At 38.8% G+C, this 20,987-nt stretch overlaps 1 protein-coding gene across 1 annotated transcript; it reads right to left on the bottom strand.

Annotated features, from left to right (window-relative positions):
* Nucleotides 1-12,020: 12,020 nt before the first annotated feature.
* Nucleotides 12,021-20,184, bottom strand: LOC120782041. Its single transcript, XM_040114195.1, has 2 exons — nt 19,853-20,184; nt 12,021-12,725 (listed from the first exon to the last, which is right to left on the bottom strand). The coding sequence occupies exon 2, from the start codon at nt 12,717-12,719 to the stop codon at nt 12,090-12,092; it is 630 nt and encodes a 209-aa protein (XP_039970129.1). The 5' UTR covers nt 12,720-12,725; nt 19,853-20,184; the 3' UTR covers nt 12,021-12,089.
* Between the last annotated feature and the right edge of the window lie 803 nt (nt 20,185-20,987).

The raw sequence follows: 20,987 nt of genomic DNA, 5'->3' as shown, positions 1-20,987 counted from the left end.
GAACTGACAGTGCTCCCGTCCGGACGTCCCGTGGGGGCGACCCGATTTGATCAATTTCTTTGAATACCACATATTAAAAACCTCTTCTTCTTAATTGGCGTAGACACCGCTTACGCGATTATAGCCGAGTTAACAACAGCGCGCCAGTCGTTTCTTCTTTTCGCTGCGTGGCGCCAATTGGATATTCCAAGCGAAGCCAGGTCCTTCTCCACTTGGTCCTTCCAACGGAGTGGAGGTCTTCCTCTTCCTCTGCTTCCCCCGGCGGGTACTGCGTCGAATACTTTCAGCGCTGGAGTGTTTTCATCCATCCGGACAACATGACCTAGCCAGCGTAGCCGCTGTCTTTTAATTCGCTGAACTATGTCAATGTCGTCGTATATCTCGTACAGCTCATCGTTCCATCGAATGCGATATTCGCCGTGGCCAATGCGCAAAGGACCATAAATCTTTCGCAGAATTTTTCTCTCGAAAACTCGTAACGTCGACTCATCGGTTGCTGTCATCGCCCAAGCCTCTGCACCATATAGCAGGACGGGAATTATGAGCGACTTATAGAGTTTTGCTTTTGTTCGTCGAGAGAGGACTTTACTTTTCAATTGCCTACTCAGTCCGAAGTAGCACCTGTTGGCAAGAGCAATCCTGCGTTGGATTTCCAGGCTGACATTATTAGTGGTGTTAATGCTGGTTCCTAAATAGACGAAATTATCTACAACGACAGCGAGTGCGACGACTGTTTGTTTGATGACAGGAGATATTTCGTTTTGCCCTCGTTCACTACCATACCCATTTTCTGTGCTTCCTTGTCCAGCCTAGAGAAAGCAGAACTAACGGCGCGGGTGTTGAGGCCGATGATATCAATATCGTCGGCATACGCCAACAGCTGCACACTCTTATAGAAGATGGTACCTTCTCTGTTTAGTTCTGCAGCCCGAACTATTTTCTCCAGGAGCAGGTTGAAGAAGTCGCACGATAGGGAGTCGCCTTGTCTGAAACCTCGTTTGGTATCGAACGGCTCGGAGAGGTCCTTCCCGATCCTGACGGAGCTTTTCGTGTTGTTCAACGTCAGTTTACACAGCCGTATTAGTTTTGCGGGGATACCAAATTCAGACATCGCGGCATTAAGGCAACTCCTTTTCGTGCTGTCGAAAGCAGCTTTGAAATCGACGAAGAGGTGGTGTGTGTCGATTCTCCTTTCACGGGTCTTTTCCAAGATTTGGCGCATGGTGAATATCTGGTCGGTTGTTGATTTTCCAGGTCTGAAGCCACACTGCTAAGGTCCAATCAGTTTGTTGACGGTGGGCTTTAATCTTTCACACAATACGCTCGATAGAACCTTATATGCGATGTTGAGGAGGCTGATCCCACGGTAGTTGGCGCAGATTGTGGGGTCTCCTTTTTTATGGATTGGGCATAGCACACTTAAATTCCAATCGTTGGGCATGCTCTCGTCCGACCATATTTTACAAAGAAGCTGATGCATGCTCCCTATTAGTTCTTCGCCGCCGTGTTTGAATAGCTCGGCCGGTAGTCCGTCGGCCCCTGCCGCTTTGTTGTTCTTGAGGCGGGCAATTGCTATTCGAACTTCTTCATGGTCGGGTAATGGAACGTCTGCTCCATCGTCATCGATTGGGGAATCGGGTTCTCCTTCTCCTGGTGTTGTGCGTTCACTGCCATTCAGCAGGCTGGAGAAGTGTTCGCTCCATAATTTAACTATGCTCTGGGCATCAGTGACTAGATCACCTTTGGGGGTCCTACAAGAGTATGCTCCGGTCTTGAAACCTTCTGTAAGCCGCCGCATTTTTTTGTAGAATTTTCGAGCATTACCCCTGTCGGCCAGCTTATCAAGCTCTTCGTACTCACGCATTTCGGCCTCTTTCTTCTTCTGTCTGCAAATGCGCCTCGCTTCCCTCTTCAACTCTCGGTATCTATCCCATCCCGCACGTGTAGTGGTCGATCGTAACGTTGCGAGGTAGGCAGCCTGTTTTCTCTCCGCTGCGACACGGCACTCCTCGTCGTACCAGCTGTTCTTTTGCACTTTCCGAAAACCAATGGTTTCGGTTGCAGCTGTACGTAAGGAGTTTGAAATGCCGTCCCACAGTTCCCTTTATACCGAGTTGTTGACGAGTGCTCTCAGAGAGCAGGAGTGCAAGCCGAGTAGAGAATCGTTCGGCTGTCTGTTGTGATTGCAGCTTCTCGACGTCGAACCTTCCTTGTGTTTGTTGGCGTGCGTTTTTTGCTGCACAGAGGCGAGTGCGAATCTTAGCTGCAACAAGATAGTGGTCCGAGTCGATGTTAGGACATCGGAGCGCACGCACATCTAAAACACTGGAGACGTGTCTTCCATCTATCACAACATGATCGATCTGGTTGGTAGTTTTTCGACCCGGAGACAGCCAGGTAGCTTGATGAATCTTCTTGTGCTGGAATCTAGTACTACAGATAACCATATTTCGGGCCCCGGCGAAGTCAATCAGCCTCAACCCAATTGGGGATGTTTCGTCGTGGAGGCTGAATTTACCGACCGTAGTGCCAAATATACCTTCTTTGCCCACCCTGGCGTTAAAGTCGCCAAGCACGATTTTGACATCGTGGCGGGGGCAGCGCTCATAAGTGCGCTTCAAGCACTCATAAAAGGCATCTTTGGTCACATCGTCCTTCTCTTCCGTCGGGGCGTGGGCGCAGATCAGCGATATGTTGAAGAACCTCGCTTTGATGCGGATTGTGGCTAGACGTTCATTCACCGCAGTGAATGATAGTACTCGGCGACGGAGTCTCTCTCCCACCACGAATCCAACACCAAACTTGCGCTCCTTTATATGGCCACTGTAGTAAATGTCACAAGGACCTACTGTTCTGTCCTTGTCCCGTCCATCGCATTTCTTGGACGGCGGTGATGTCAGCCTTTATTTTTGCGAGGACATCAACCAGCTGGGCAGCGGCACCTTCCCCAATTAAGGGTCCGGACATTCCAGGTGCATGCCCTTAAATCGTAGTCCTTATTCCGTTTGCCATGGTCGTCATCAAAAGGGGGGTCTCTCATCCGAGGCTGTTTTAACGTTTTCATTGGTATTGTTTTTTTTTACGTGGCGGGTCCCAAGCCCAGCGCACAACCCTTGTAGGGAATGTTTCGCCTTCTCACTTTAGCTCGCCTTCGAACGGATGTTCTTAGGCTACCCAGAGGATACTTGGTCAAAGACCGGAAGTAGTGAGCTGCTTGAGCCATGTGTAAAAGAATCGTTTCTGGCCACTCCCAAGTGAATGGCGATCAGAGAACTTTCCTCACTTGCGTGAACTTCTACACATGACTCCATCCTCCTTTAAAAACCTAATCACGTATAATAAAGTTAACCGGGGGGACTATGTCAAGTTTTTGCTTTAGCTTTTTCAGGCAAAAAATGCACAATTATGAGTAAAACACGCTCTCACATTTTCACATCATCCCTTGAACGACATTTTCGATCAAAAGTCAACTACAGGTAATACGGCCTAAATATTCAGTGTCTAGGGTCTTGAACAGTTTTTATTGGATTTAAACAAATTGTGGTCTTAAGGTGGCACACGTTAAAGACATTATCATTGCAAAGTTTTACCCCGTTATGTTAATTGCTTCTTAATTTGTACTGGAAACTGAACGTATCAAGTGGAATTTAAAATTGTGCTTTATGAAAAGTAGCTTTGGTTGTTGTCCGATCTCGTTCGTTTTCACAATGTACTATTAGAATGTAAGATGAATGCTACGTACTAAGTATTGTCGAATTCGGTTGATCAGGTCCCGAGATATACGATTTTACCAAAAGAGCGGTGCCACGCCCATCAGAAAACTTTTAAGCTGTTCCAATAAAGCTTTGTAGTACCATTCCGGTGGTAAAATTTTTCTGGCGTATTCAATTATTGATTTATCGCGATTTTAGTAGTTTTTAACAGTACCGCTACATGGGAAGTAAGCGTGATTTTACAAATTTTCACACTGTCGGTAGGAATTCTGATAGGATTTGTACTCAGAAAATTTCGTTTTTGTAGCTTAAGTGGTTTGGGAGATATGTGCATTAAACTTGTTAAAGGACGAGGCCACATACACTTAAAAAAAAATTCCTACAACTGGCCCTCATTACTGAGATGCTTTGTACCAAATTACTGCTTTATATCTTAATTTAGTGCTTAGTTATGTCATTTTATATATTTTGAGTTAATGGCGATTTGTGGGCGTGGCAGTGGCTCGAATATACCCATCAACCTACTCGCATTTTTTTGTACCAAGAAACCCACGTACTAAGTTTCATCTAGATATCTCAAGTTTTGCTCAAGTTACGGCTTGCACAGACGGGCAGATGGAAGGACAGACAGGCAGTGAACCGGATTTCAACTTTCGTAATCATCCTGATCATTTATATATATATGTATGTATATATAACCCTATATCTATATCGCTTGGTTTTAGGTGACACGTACAAGCGTTAGGCGAACAAAACTATGATACTTTGTAGCAGCTGAATGCAAGAGTATAAAAATGCCGTGATATAAATGCTCTTAGCATTGGAAAGAAATTTATTTAAAGTAAACGATTTTTTTTATCAATTAAAACATAACAAACTAATTTGCTTCTTGCATATTTTGTTATTTTTAACCGTAAACGATTTGATGTGTTAAAGTTATTATATAATTAATATTGTAATATTATTATAATATTATACATATTTTCTAAATTTTTTTAAAGCATAACTGCAAAAGTCATTTAAAACAAAATTGCAGAAAATTAGTATTCACAAAGTACATCGCACCTATGTTCGTTTGCTTATGCCTTGTGGAAAGGTGATTTTTCGTAGGTTCTTCTCGCATTATTGTGGATACCTTTCTGTTTGTATACATCACTACATATAGGTTTCCACTCATGAGTTCCCTCTTTCGGATGGTTTTTTTTTGCATTTTTCGTTATTATTCTTTGGTAGAACGTGAATAATGTAAAATATAAAATCTAAATAAATGTACATACAATTTTCACAAAACGCTATTTTTTAAATGTTAATATTAATAACGTATGGTAATATAATATCTTGATGTGTTAGTTTATGCAGTATTTCAATATCCAATATATAGTAATATTATGTAAATATGGTTTTTCACTCATACTAAAGCGGTAGTTCAGTAGTAATTTAGAAGAATAACAGATATAATGCATTTTTGAAGTTAACTATTGGCAGAAAGGTTTTCTTTAGTTTAAGTTTTCTTCACATTTTACTACTTTAGTATATTTTCAATAGAATATTGAAACGCCTTAAGATATATTTCCAATAGCTGAAAAGCACTCATTAACTATATTTGGCAGATTGACATTCCTTTTATTGTTTTAATTCTTTTCTTTGCGCACGCCAGTTTTTGTACTGAAAAATATATCCATTTTAAGCAAGATTGTTTTATTCCCATAGATTTCATATTAGATAGTTTGGTTTTTTGCAATTAAATTTTATTTCTATTGAAGATAATTAATCAACGACTTTAGAAAGTTGATACTATAACACTAAATGTTCCGCTCTATAAAGAGGGTGCTAATGAATTTTTTCATTCCGTTGAAAATTATACTCAGTTAATATGGTGGATCAAATGTTCAGTAATGACATGGTACACCACGACGTATAATGCATAAGTCACTTGTGTGAAGTCACAGGTTAACTAAAATCCATAGTTTTAGGGCAAAAACCGAAATATAGTCGGCGTTTGCAAAAACACCATCATCTTGGGAAATAACTAATAATAATTATTCCAAATTAAATATTAATTGGGTTATTATGATGAAGCTTTGATATTGTTGCTGCAGCATTGCCTTTGAACAATCTGATATTGTGTTTGCGTTTTGTTTAAGTTTTCCTTACATAAAAGACGAACATGAGAAAGGTACCGTACCAATAAAAAACTTGCAAAACCAAAAAATGCCTAATGTTCCTAAAGGAATAAGGGTCACCAAGATGCGAAAAAAACATGTAAAAACTCACGAAGAATCAAAGTAGATTTATTATTAGTACATTATCATGCAGCAATAACTAAGAGTTGTACGAATTTTACGAATAGCTTCGTATTTGGCCATTCGAAAGGAATTCAGAGTTCACCACCCCTTAATAATTGAAAAAAAAAACTGTCACCTAATCCTGTTTATTTATCTGCTTTTACCTGGTTTTTTCGACTTCGGTCTCCTTTGCCACGATATTCGGCTGATGGATCCCTTGTTTCCGGTCGCCAGTAATAATTCGTTTCATGTCATACTGGTATTCTAAAATTGTTGTTTCACAGACATTAACACGACGCTGTTTTCGGAAAAAGTTAAGCGAATTTTAACCCATCGTATTTTCACTTTTCTTAAACCCAAATGATTTTTCCAAATTGTTTTTATTGACCCTTCCGATATTCCAACGATGCTAGTAAGGGCTCTGACGTGGGTGATGCCCGTCCTGGATGTGGTTCGTCCTCTACGCGTTCTCGACCAGAACAAAAACACTTACTAGCGACAAAAAATTATCACCGAAAGTCTTTTCCACAATTATGAGCGTTTCGGCAGTAGAAATTTGATGCCGCACACAAAATTTATTGAAACTTCTTTGTTAAATAATTTCACTCATCGTAATAATCGCCGAATGCATTTTATATACTTTAGAAATATAAGCACATAAACTGACACTTTGACAGTTATACAAACCGAGAAAAAAATTTCATGAATGGAAATTTCGCGCGAAATTTAAATTGAAAAGTCTTACTATTTTTTGCCCACAGCAGTATGTTAATTTCTTGATAAATGGTCTACAAAAGGAGAAAAGAATTTAAGTGTAGACATATACAGACTCAAGAAAAACGTTTCAGAAAATACAGAACTAGTATCAATGTGTGCGAAAAAGCTTCGAGATTTAGTGAGAGAAAGAATAAAAAATAAACCGACATTTTGCAATTAGTAAAGTCATTATCACACTATTCGTAAATACAGACACGATAATAGTTAAGTGTAGATATCAGATGTATTTAATATAAATTTTTAGGCTTATTCCAATTAACAAACAATGTTGTTTTGATGACAGAACCTACTATAAATAATTGCTTGCAGATTTGTGTAGTGAAGACAGTGATAAATGGATTAATTGAAGAAACCACCAGTTGAAACTTCGTTTGTTATGCAGTATTCAAAATACTTTAATCCCTGTATTTGCATCAAGTGGTTCCTATGTGAAGCTCGACGCTTAGCAAACCGCTGTAGACAGTAAAGAAACACCTGGCTTATGTTGAGCATAATTTTTCATATTTTGTTTAATAGAGTTATAAGAAATATGTTTGTTTGATTAAAATTAGTCATTGATAATTAAGAATACAGTTTTTAAAGATACCTAAATATGCGAAATATTTCCAGCAAATTTCTATGTCTCGAAGCATTGGTCGACTATATTCAAGGTCTCATTAATTTAACTAAAGAAGAGATAAGTTGCCTTTTACTTATAATTATTAGGATAATTTCGAAAAATCACCGATTTTGAAATTGAGCAGTACCCCGTGTTATAAAAATTTCAAATTGAAGGTTCAAATTTAGGCATGATAAATTTGTAAAATTATTTTCTCATAAGCTACTAGAGATAAATCGATGATCTGTGTAACAAAAAAGCATAAGGGCATTGCGCAACGATGGATGTGCCATTTCAATTGCTTAACAAAAAATTATGTAAGATTTTATTATTTAAACAAATGGATGGTGAAAAAATATTTATAATATAGAACGAACATTTTTCTTTGGGTTCACAAAATTTCATCGATTTATCTCTAGTAGGTTGTAAGAAAAAAAATTTTACAATTTTATCATGCTCTAAATTTCAACCTTCAATAACTTTAACAAAAAAAAAGAATTTTGATGAAATATTTATATCACGGGGTACGCGTCTGGTCCTCTTTCAAATGATCTGCTCAAAATCGGTGATTTTTTGAAATTTTCATGGACCACTTGACCGGGTTGCACCAATATTCAATCTTCATATTTGTTTCAAATATCAGTTTCAACATCACGCATATAAGACAAATATCTGGCAACAACGATTTTTGGCTTATTTATGACGTACACTGCGTATAAGTGATTTATCGGCGTACCCAATGGAGTACTGCTGGCCGACTAACCAGAAGTAAAAATGGAGAGAGAAAGTGGGGGTTTAGTTGTGGTGTACACGTTTACTTAAAAATATTATAAAGAGCGATAAACTTTTTAAAACCTTAAATATAAATTGCACCATTACATGCATTTTAAATTATTCTGTAAACGCATGTATGTGGGTGCTTCAGCATAACACAAACTAAACATTATTTTTCAGAGGAATGTAAATAATATGTACACCGCTTAATAAATCGCCGGCAACAGAAATGATAAAAATAAATTAAGTCCAAACAAAAGCAGGTAAGGAATGTCAAAGTTCGAGTGTAACCGAAATTTTTATATTCTCGCAAATTAAGTTGAATGTGAGATATGCGTGTACATTTTAAACAAAAATAGGTAGAATTGCACCCACTATTCACAATAATAGAAGAAAACGTAAACTTTTATTACAAACAGTTCTCTCTGAATTTCCCTTACATTCTATATACACAAGGTGCGTTTCAAAATAAACAGTACTTGAAAAAACAGAGCAAATGGTTTTTTCGGAACAATCAATTTATTTTATTCAAAATAGTCTCCTTCTGCTTTAATTCAGCTTTTTGCACAGTCTAAAAGCATGTCGAATGAGTGTTTTAGCTCATTGGCCGGTGTGGCCGCCAGTATGCCGGCGCAAGCCTTTTGAATGGCCTCTACTTATGCAGACGTTTCCTTTCATGGGCAAATGCATTTTTCCGAAAAGGAAGAAGTCGCGCGGTGCCACATCAAGTGAATACGGGGAGTGGTTAATGGTTAAAATGTGATTTTTGATCAAATAATCGGTCACAAACGTCGTTTCAGTGTTGGATTCTGAGCAATTTTTGGTCGTCAGTCAATTTGTGCGGAAGAAACCGTGGACGCAACTTTCGTAAGCCCAAATGTTCCTTCAAAATGAGATAAACCGATGTTTTCGAGATATTCAATTCCATTTCCATGAATTTGATGATGATTTTTGATGAGTTCATGCACAGTTTCGATGGAATTTCCGATGATCACGGATTTTGATTGGCCCACACGTTGATCGTCGTCGTCATTTATATCCTCACGACCACTTTGAAAACGTTGAAACCATTCGTGAACTCAGATTCATCGCCATAAACTTGTTTCATCAATTGAAACGTTTCGGTAAAAGTTTTACCAATTTTTAAACAAAATTTAATGTTGGCCCTTTGTTCGAAGGTCATTTTCGCACCGATAGCACAAACATACTGACACTTAAAACGCAATAACTTCACTTCCAATCTATGAAATGTCATTCACACTGAATTCTCACTGGACAGTCGATAAAGATAGCCGATTCTAACGCACCAGTCAACAAATAGATGACGCCACCAGGAGGTGCTAGATTCCATAAGTCCTGTTTATTTTTGAACCCACCTTGTGTTGACGGATAATCAGCCGGAAGTTTAAAAATATTTATATTAGTTATGTGAGGGCTGAGGAAAGTATTGATCGGCTTTTAACTTCTTCTGGCATAAGGACATGCCTTATCACAAAAATATTCACCCCGATTTCTAAAACTAGAACTTACGGGCTGACCGATATGCCAATTTCCGTCTTTTACGGCTCTTTTATTATTTTTCAACATACATTAAAGTACCTGAAAATTATAAGTAAAGGGAAAAATATTTAATCATTCATCAATATTTATTTTCTCGTTTTAAAAGTAATCCCAACCAGATGTAGAATAATTACGCCAACGATTTTCATAAGCACTTTTTGGGATTGGGTTCATCTTTATCTATCTCAATCAGTAAGAACATTTGAAATTACTAAAATTCTCAACGATTTACTACATTCAATGTATTGAGTGTGTTTTTAAAGTGGATGAACAATAACATAATGTCTGCTTTGTTGTTTCTGCCACTTAGTGTTTGTTGTATTTAATGAAGGGGAAAGTGGTTCATAAATTTTGAATTATGACATAATAATAATGAAAAGTTTCTCCTTAGTCACTCCAACAAATATTTGGTGTGCAGCTAAAATCCCGCTACTAAAAATATCGAAGCATCTTTCCTGCTCTATCCGTTTACTTTGTCATTGCTGCTTTGTGGTGGCAAGTATTCAATATTTGGGAAGAACTTTTAAATAAATAGCGTGCAAGCAGGATGGCGCTGTCAAATTGAGAAAGCCATACAAATTAATCAGGTTACAGTGGACGATAAAATTTCAAAGTGGAAAGTCATATCATAAGGCTATTTCATATTCATGCGAAAATTTTAATTGTCTAACTTAAGAGTAAAAGAATACCCACAGAAATGTTATTAAAGTTTTGATTGCTATACAAAATCTATATACTTCATTTTATAGTGTGACGGTAATTTAGAGTGAAACTAATTGTTTTAGCAAAAATTACAAAAAAAAACATATTGAAAATATATATGTATAATAACAACGTCTTTGTGAATTTGTAAAATTACAAAATATTCTATAAATAAGATATTTTGACCAGCTATGGACTTTTTTTTACTATTTGGAGTGAGTGACTTCGATCGTGTATGTCATGGTAACGCTGTATTGCCCGGTACAGCTTAAAGAAATATCACGATTATTACTAGACAAAATTATATATTAAAAATTACAATTATTAAATTGTCACTACAACTAAGCTAATTAAAAATTATTAGTTGAGAGCCTAATGAATTTATGTTTCATAAAATGCAATGCTAATTTTTTGCTCTCCGGAAAAAATTTCCTTTTAATGGCTATTTTAAAGCCACAAAATAAACGCATTTAATACCCTAATACGGCACAACTCCCTAAAGTATAATGAAAAAACGACATATACTATAGCAAGGGAAAAACCCATGTGAAGGAGAAAGCGCAACGCAGTCAAATGTTTGAAAAGAGAAAAGGCAGAAAGTATGTATATCTGAGTGCAGTGCGGTAACCTTTTACTCCCTTCCGATCCTCCAAACAATCACTAGAAGCAGCTGTATATTCAGTCAGCCAGTAAAACTTCAAAACTCTAGGCGCTTTGAACCTTAGGCGCCTTTTCAATTGTGGTCTGGCCTAATAGCTCTAGGAAAATATTTATACACCAATTGAAACCGCATTGAGGTATGCAAATTTAACAAGCAAATGTTTAGTAGCGTGTTGAAGTATGAGGCAAAAAATTAGTGAGGGAAAACTCCGAGATCGCAGCCTGTGCCAAGCCCATTATGTATTTATATATCAACAAGTTGCCTGATTTCATTTTCACTTCGGATGAAGAAGTCTTCAAGAGCACAGATCTAGCTCTGCAGATATAATGCTTGGAAATTCCTTAACTATAAGTACCTTTGTTACGTACTTTGAAAGCCTTTATCAATTGTAGGCATATTTAGTTGTAAAAAACATGGTCTAGAAATTTTAAAAAATCAACTTTTTTTTATATTTTCAAAGATTCACTATTCAAGAATATGTGTACAAGAGTATTTTTCAAAATTCAAATTATTTTCGGAGATATTAGTGTTTTAATCACTACCCGCTTCACTTACCACTTTTGCCAAACTTTAGGAATTTTAAAATAAAATCTCCGGTTTCAACTTCAATTTATTTCACAATATAGATCTGCGCTAGATTGGCTGTATGTAATGTTAATGCACAATATAAAAGTATGCTTATGTATGTATGTTTAAAAAGTTATTGATATATGTACGTATGTAGGTAACTGGATGGAGATAACTCGCGGTGCGTAGCGGTGGCGAAAAAGCGGCGTGTAAGTTCAACAGCGGACGAATCAGAACTGAACTGTGTAGAGCCTGACCCTTTTCATGCTGAGTAGTGTGGTGTGAGTTGGAGTGTGTGGATCCTGGGCTCTCGCGTGTGGGTGGTGTTGATGTGGAGTGTGGTGATGTCGAGGTGAGTGTGGTGAGTGTGCGTGTTAGTGATGGGTGTAAGTGTGGTGTGGGGCAGGCGACTAAGGCTCATTTAGCCATCCCGGCCCCCCTAGGCGAATATTTCAGCCTAGAATGCTTTGAAGCTGCTGGAGTGTGGCTACGACGCTGCTAAGGCCTGAGGCGCGGCGTGAACGCGGGCGTGGTTGCTGGCGTCGTGTTGATGCCCCATTGTGTGGCCGTCGGGCATGGGATGATGATGGCCCACTTGTTCGACGGGGTCGCGCCTCCCGGCGTACTGGAGGTCGTCGTATTGCGCCGCGGTTGCGGCCGGAAGGTTGTTGACGGGTGTCATTCCGAGTGAGTCGGTGCAACATGGTGTGATGCGGCCGCATACAAATTTGGCACAGATTGCCCGAAGTACACTCATGCGTTTGGTGGACAGGAGTCAGGCAGTTCAGACAATGGCCGTGCGCCTGCACGACCAACTGGCGTTGTTGAGGTGGCAATCCCTTAAAAATGACGCATTGTGGCAGCCGGTGGGGTCGACGACATAGGGGACATCTACGGCGTTGTGGGTCGGCGACCAGCGCGGGTGTTGACGGCAATGCTACCCTTCCATTCCGAGGCGCCGTTGGGGTGGTTGTTCGGGGCGCTGCAACTGGGGCAGCCGCAACTGGGGCAGCCACTTGGCGTGGCACATTGGCAGCCGAACGAGTGATTGGTGTCGGGGCTGCTGGCATGTCTGCATCCATATTGACCTGTTTGAAAGAGTGTAATTTCAATTAGGATTTGGTTGCATATAAGACATATGAGCATGGCTGCCACGTTATGCGGCATGAGTGGGTCGTTAGATTAATCGACTACATTTGTTATTGATTTTAAATATATATGTATATATGTATTTATATAAATTTTTATTTTATTTTGTTTTTATCTTCGGTTTATTTTAGCGGTTTGTCGGTTTGCGGTTCGCGGTTATCGGCGATCGGTAAGAAGCATAGCTTGACGAGCGGTCTTGTTAACTTTCCGGATTGCGTACGGAGATCGACTACGCGAATATGACCGTCGGAGCCTGGATAAAGCTTCTCTATGCGGCCTAGCCGCCATTCGGTAGGTGGCAGGCAATCGTCGTAAATCAGGACATAATCACCAACTTTTGGCGCATTTTCTGTATTTTTCCAACGATACCTCTTGTGGAGGTCCTTTATATAGTCTTCTTTCCATCGGCTACTGAAATTATGATGGAGAATTTTAATTCTTTCCCATCTATTTAATAAGGATAGCGACTCCACGCCTGGCTCAGGTGTGGCCAGAATGGGTGCTCCTTTTAGAAAATGCCCTGGAGTTAGGGCTGTGAATTCGGAGGATCTTGTGATAGTGCTGTGAGCGGCCGTGAGTTGAGAACGGCTTCAATTTTAGCTAATAATGTCGTGAATTCTTCATAATTAAATTTATAGCTGCCGGCTAGCTTCTTGAAATGAGATTTGAAGCTCTTTACAGCTGATTCCCATAAACCACCCATATGAGGAGCGCTTGGAGGTATAAATTGCCAATTGATACCTTGAGGGGCGTACTTTTGTACGATATCAGGGGACACTTGTTTTAAGAAATCCACAAACTGTTTTTCTGTGGCTCGTTGGGCTCCTATGAATGTTTTGCCATTATCGCTCATGATTTTGGAGGGGAAGCCACGTCGAGCGACGAAGCGAGCAAATGCCGCGAGAAAAGCCTCCGTCGTCAGATTAGTACACAGCTCAAGGTGTACTGCCTTTGTCGTGAAACATACAAAGACAGCCACATAGCCTTTCATGAGAGTGGGAGATCTTAGCATGGACGCCTTTATTTGAAAAGGCCCAGCAAAATCGACACCGGTAGTCGTGAAAGGCGGAGCGAAATTGCAGCGTTCAGGTGGAAGTGCTGCCATAATCTGAGTTCGCATTTTTTGCTTATGCATAGTGCAGATCTTGCACATGAAAATGCATTTCTTGATCTGGGGCTTAAGACGGGGAATATAATACTCTTGGCGTACCATATGTTGCATGAGGCGCTGCTCTGCGTGCAACATTAATATATGGATGTAATTCAGGAGTAATGTGGCAAAAGGAGACTTTTCAGGTATTATGATGGGGTGGCGTTCGTTGTAAGTGAGGCTTGAATTAGCGAGCCGACCATTGGCACGAAGCAGACCTTTCGTGTCAAGAAATGGGTTTAGTACTAAGAGTGAGCTCTTTTTGTCAATTGGCTTCGATTCTCTTAGTAACGATATGTCGCGACTGAAGTAGCGCGTTTGCGTTGAGGCGATAAGCGCGACCTTTGCTTTTTGTAAGTCCTGGTGCGTCAATGTATCGCAATGGGTGTAAGTTACTCCTTTAACTTTAAGTTTAAGTTGCTCTATGAATTTGAGCATATATGCGACAACTCTGAGGGCTCGGGGGAACGATGAAAATCGTTCAAGGATTTCATTATCATCCACTACTGTATGATAGGTGTCGATTTTTCGACTTTCTGGAGCGATTATGTTGCGCATTGTCGATTGTGGCCAAGAATCTGTGGATTCAGTTAACCATCGGGGGCCATTCCACCAGAGCGTGTTGGTGGCAAGATCCAGGGGTTTGCACCCTCTTGTACCTAGATCAGCAGGATTGTCGGCACTGGCTACGTGTCGCCATGTGGCTGCTCCTACTAGGTCAAGAATTTGAGACGTTCGATTAGAAATATATGTTTTCCACGAGTGTGGTGGCTTTTCTAACCAGGCTAGAACGATTTCGGAATCGGACCATAGATATAATTTGCATTTGGTCATGTGTTCATGTGGGTCTGCACTATGGAAACCAGCTTGGCTAGTAGCAGAGCGCCACAGAGTTCAAGTCGTGGTAGACTTATCGTTTTTAGAGGCGCAACTTTTGCTTTTGCCACTAGTAGGTGGCTTGTGGTTGCGGTATCGCTTTGTGCGCGCACATAGATCGTGGCACAATATGCCTTTTCAGAGGCGTCGCAGAAGCCGTGTAGTTCCACTTTGTATCGGGGAATAGTTTACCCACCGTGGAATTTGTATCTTTGAAATGTCTTTTAGGTTATTAGCAAACTTGGACCACTTTTCTAAGCGAAGAGGTTTCACTTGTTCGTCCCAGTCGGTTTCGTCTAGCCATAATTCTTGAATCAGGATTTTCGCTTGTATCATAATTGGCGCAAGCCATCCTGCGGGGTCAAAAAGTTTTGCCATTGAGGATAAAATTTGCCTCTTTGTTATGGCGGATAATGCGGTTATGGACTCTGTCGTGTATGAGAACTGGTCCGATATCGCATTCCATTGGATGCCCAGTGTTTTTGTTATACTTTCCTTTTCAAAGATAAGGAAATTAGTATCCAATTTGTTATCGTTTGGTATATTTTTTAAGATACTTGGGTGATTAGCTGTGATCTTTTTTAGAGGAAACCCTGCGGTGTTGAGGGCCTTTATCACTTGTGATAAGGACTCGTATGCTTGTGAGAGGCTGTGGCTCCCAGACAGGATGTCGTCTACATACGTATGTGTTTTTAAGACTTGTGTTGCCAGAGGAAACTCTGACTTTGTGTCTTCTGCCAGTTCGTGGAGTGTACGAATGGCGAGGTATGGGGCACAGTTTACGCCAAAGGTAACTGTTTTTAAATTAAAGTCGCTTATTGGACTATTGGGAGATTTTCGAAAAATAATTCGTTGAAAATCTTGATCATCCTTATGTACCATTATTTGTCGATACATTTTTTCGACATCCCCATTGAAAACGTATTTGTATATACGCCAATTTAATATGAGGAGCATCAAGTCTGGTTGGAGTGTGGGTCCCGTAAATAGAATATCATTTAGGGAATTCCCCGAGCTAGTGGATCTCGAGGCATTAAAGACAACTCTAACCTTTGTGGTTTTTTTGTCAGGCTTTACTACTGCATGATGTGGCAAGTAGAATGAGTGATATTTGCCTTTTATGATTTTTTCGCATGGGCTTACTTCTTCCATGTGATCTAAATGGAGGTATTCTTCTAAGACACCGTCATAATGTTGTTTGAGCTCACCTTTTCTAAGTAGGTTTTTTTCCATACTCAGAAACTGCTGTATTGCAGAGGTGCGAGAGTGACCTATGGCGAGTGTATCTGGAAATTGTTGTTTAAATGGTAGTCGTACGACATACCGACCATTTCCTGATCTAGTAGTTGTGGCTTTGTAAAAGTCTTCACAATACTGATCTTCTGGCGTTGTAATTGAAATGGGGGGGAGTTCTTCTAACTCCCAAAATTTCCTTAATTGTGAATTAAGAAATTCATTGGATATTTCTTCCACTTGAGTTGTCATGGTGGCAACTGATTCTGTCACTAGTCCACTTAGTATCCAACCGAATATAGTATTTTGAGCTAGAAGGGTGTTTGAAATTTTTCAACCCCTTCTAGAATAATTTGAGGTATAAGGTCGCTGCCTAATAGAAGATCTATTTGAGCGGGGTGTTGCAGTTAGGATCTGCTAGCTTTAGGTGTGTAACCTTTTGCCAATGCTTGCTATTTATGTGATAGCTTGGAAGCATGTTCGTAAGTTGCGGTAAGACTATAGCTTCTGCTTGAATGCGCTTATCCGCTTGGGGAAATCAGGGTAATGGGGCAGATTTTATTTGAGTTTTGTACTACTCTTCCGCCCATTCCCGTAATTTCATAATTGGCTTGTTTTGTTGGTAGTTTTAGCCTATTTTGTGCCCTAGACGCTATGAATGATCGTTGTGATCCTTGGTCTATTAGGGCTCTCAATTTGAAAAGTTCTCCTCGGTGCTCGATGGAGATAACTGCAGTGGGTAGTAGTACCCTACTTTGATTCTCGCTGTGAAGCGTTTGTGTTTTTAAAGCCTTTGAGCAGCATGGTGTCTCTTGGCAAATTTCGGGATTTTGTGTTTCGGGAGTTGCGGTTGCAACTAAACCCGTGGCTCTTTTGGAGAAAGCGCTACTTTGGGGTGTGCTAGGAAAGTTATTGAAATGCAACATTGAATGATGCCTCTTGTGGCAATATACGCAATTGAATTTGCTTTCGCAATTATTGAGATTATGTGAGTGGGACAAGCAGTTTGTACAGAGCCTTTTTGCTCTGACAAAGTTGTTCCTTTCATTGATATTAAGTTTTTTAAACTTTTCGCAAGCTTTCAGCTTGTGCCCTCCTTTACACAGTTCGCATGACGTTTGTTTATATTGTTCGGATGTGAACGATTGGTTTTTAAAGAAGCTTCTGTTTAAATTGTGGTTGTTATTAGCTTGGGGTCTAATAAAACTTCGATTTAGGTCGTGTTGAACGTTTTTAGTTCTGACCGTTTTTTTATCTACCCTTTCCGCTATTTCATACTGGGTAGTTAAGAAATCATTCATTTGTTGCCACGTTGGGCATTTTCTTCGTGAGGAGAGCGATTGCTCCCACAGAAGCAAAGATTTTTCCGGTAATGCCGCGGAGCATATATTTACCAGTATGGGGTCCCAATTGTCTGTGGGAATATTCTGTGTCGCTAGAACCGACAAGCAATTTGAAACAGTGGATTGAAGTTTTATAAATTCTTCACTTGTTTCTTTCTGAATTTTTGGTAAATTCATTAATATTGTGACTTGTTTGTCGACTAATATTCTTTCGTTCTCGTAGCGAGCTTTTAAAGCTTCCCAAGCATAATTGAAATTTTCGTCATTAAGAGTGAACTGTTTTACTATTGCTCCTGCTTGGCCTTTTGTTTTGTATCGGAGGTGATACAATTTTTGCGCTTGAGATAATTTAGGATGGTTTATGTACACGGCCGTAAACATGTCCCGGAAGGACGGCCATTGCTCATAACCTCCATGAAATATTTCTGTATCGCATGCTGGCACTTTAAGGTGAATGCCGGAACTCGCCTCTTGGCTTTGAATTGGAGGCAGCTCTACTCTCGGTTGTGGAGTAGGTGCAATTGCTTTTATTAATCTCAATTGATCAGAGATCATAGCTCTCGTTTCCTCGTACTGGTCTAAACAGTTTTCGTATTTGGAGCAAGCCGAGGATTTAAAATTTTCCGGAAGATCTGATTCGTCAGATTCTAGAATTGCGTCATACGCAGCTTGGAGACGTGTCCAGAAATTGCCTAGATTTTCTTTTTTGATTTCTAGTACCGATTCAGAATTGTCCTGAATCGGTGAAGATGAAAATCGAGTGCAGTATCGAATTAAACTGTCACTCTCAGCGATAAACTTAGTATATGAAATGTCTTTAATTTTTTTTGCTTTGTAGCACCTTGCTTTGAGCGTGTGGCTTCAGCAGGTGTACATGGGCTCTTTTCTTCAGAAATCATTTTTTGTACTTTTAGATATTGAATCGATTTAGATTCCTTAGAATCTCCGTTCATTTAGATAATAGGTAAAAATTGAAAATATGAGACAGAAAAAACTTCTCTCAGTGTATTTATGGTGTTAATAAATACGTTTGAATCTTTAGGATACGCGGTTTGTATGGTTGTTGTATACACAAGTATCTAATAACGAACGCGTATTTCGTTTTCCTTATTATAAAATTGTATTTTTGTTGTATCCGCAAGGTAGGAACCAACGAACGAGTGTTTCGTTTTCCTTATTATAAAATAGTATTTTTGTTGTATCCGTATACGCAATGGCCGAACTAACGAGCGAGTGTTTCGTTTTCGTTATCCCTAATAGTTGTGCTATTAGTTTATTTTGTTTTCTTTCTATTTTATTTATTGCTTCGTATTTCTAATAGTTGTGCTATTAGTTTGTTCTTGTTTTTTCGATTTTATTTATTGCTTCGCACTCGTTCGTTTATAATTGCGTATACGGGGGATAATAAGTAAAGAAAAAAGGGTTAATGACCTTTGTATATAAAGATTTTTTCCGTTTGCAATCCTGCTTGCTTGTGCTTTAGCAAGAACAAGAGGTATTGCTTGAAATATGCCGATTTGGCCTTTGGATATATAATATAAAATGAAATGTTAATATGCCGTATATATTTGTAAATTTTTTTTTTTTGTTTTAATTGACAGAATGTAATTTATCCTTATTAAACGGTTGCATTTACCGCACCGATTTTTTTTTTTTTTTTTTTTTTTATTTTTTTTTTTTTTTTTTTTATTTTTTTTTTTTTCCAAAATATTTAAATTGTAAATGAAGATTTTATTTAATTATGTATCCTATGTACATACGTTATATATCTACATCGGCATAAGCAAATTGTATGCCGTGTATATTATTTTGCGGTACGAATAACGCGGGAAGAAAAAATGGCAAAGTGTAGGTATGCTCTTTTAGCGCAAATGCAAATTTGTGGAAGTTATAACTTTTACTTTGTTGTTACTAGCATATGTGTGTATGCTAATTTATCTTGTTGCCAATTGTGGTAATATATATAATGTATATGTAATGTATATGTATATACGTTGTTAATATTGTGCATATATGTATGGTTGATATTATTCCTTTTATTTTAATTTTCGAAATTGCCTTAGCTTACTTAGCGCAATCCTGCTTATACTGTTTTGAGCATAAGGGGTATTGCCGGAAAATGTTGTCAAGTGAATACTTGAAAATGTTTTTTTTTTTTTTTTATGAACTTTGTGTGCTTGTGAACACAAGTGTAAGCATAACTAGGCTTTTAACAGATATGTATATGCCAGTATATATATAATTATATATCATACTATATACTGTTCATACATATATTGTATGTACATATGTAATGCACCAAACTGTTTTCGGTTTCCCGTATATCAACCGTAAGTTCAAACAGTTTGGTAGCAACCGTTTTATTAAAGTATACAGTTGTTAGAAAAATGAACTGTAACTTTCACCATACATATATGCCACTATATAAAAATTTTATATGAATAAATGGAGTCGATACACTCACTTTGAGCCGCTTCAAGGGTATTTGAGGGCTTTAGTATGCGGTATTTGAGGGTTTTCGGTTGTTTGCATTTGTCGCTGTCCCAGTTGTATCCTATTTCTTTCCTGTTGCTGCTGATGTTGACGTTGTTAGGGTTGGTCGCTGTATCCCTTTCCTTTTGAGCTCTTCCTGTGGTTGTTTGGTATGTACAGATGTATTTTATTTTCACCAGTAGTAATATTATTTATTATTTTTGTTTGAAATTTATTGCACTTTAGGTTTATTGTTTTCCTTTCTTGTTTGGTTGAAAACTTCGCGCCCGTTTAGAATAAATTAATTTACGCGCCCGGCTTTTTTTTTTTTTTTTGTTTAGTTGTTCAGCACAATGTTGTATGTAGGAAATTAATATGTATTTATATGTCTCAAACGCGTTTTAAAATTTATCGTATTAGCATAAAATTTTTATTTTTTTTTTTTGATTTTGATTAAAAATTTTTTGAGTTTTTTTTTTTTTTTTTTGTAACGGTAGGAAACCGTTTTGTGTTTTCCGTTTTCAACTTCTTTTAAATTTCACTTGCAATAAACACTTTGTATATACATATGTATTGCACTTAATTTTGTATATTTGTATATGTGTATGTATATGTCGCTTTTCACTTGTGCACAAAATTTGCAAGCTTTTAATACGTTTTATGCCACAGAAGTTGATTTTCTTTGTTTTTTTTTTTTTTTTTTTTCCAATAGTGCCGTTCTTTGCGGCTCGAAGGACCAATGTTTTAATCACTACCCGCTTCACTTACCACTTTTGCCAAACTTTAGGAATTTTAAAATAAAATCTCCGGTTTCAACTTCAATTTATTTCACAATAGAGATCAGCGCTAGATTGGCTGTACGTAATGTTAATGCACAATATAAAAGTATACTTATGTATGTACGTTTAAAAAGTTATTGATATATGTACGTATGTAGGTAACTGGATGGAGATAACTCGCGGTGCGTAGCGGTGGCGAAAAAGCGGCGTGTAAGTACAACAGCGGTCGAATAAGAACTGAACTGTGTAGAGCCTGACCCTTTTCCTGCTGAGTAGTGTGGTGTGAGTTGGAGTGTGAGGATCCTGGGTTCTCGCGTGTGGGTGGTGTTGATGTGGAGTGTGGTGATG

Source organism: Bactrocera tryoni, unplaced genomic scaffold (assembly GCF_016617805.1).
Source record: "Bactrocera tryoni isolate S06 unplaced genomic scaffold, CSIRO_BtryS06_freeze2 scaffold_906, whole genome shotgun sequence".
Lineage (NCBI taxonomy): Eukaryota > Metazoa > Arthropoda > Insecta > Diptera > Tephritidae > Bactrocera > Bactrocera tryoni.
This window is presented reverse-complemented; position numbering and strand designations above follow the sequence as displayed.

Excerpts from the sequence above, each read along its gene's own strand:
- LOC120782041 (XM_040114195.1), bottom strand. The coding sequence starts at position 12,719 with ATGGATGCAGACATGCCAGCAGCCCCGACACCAATCACTCGTTCGGCT.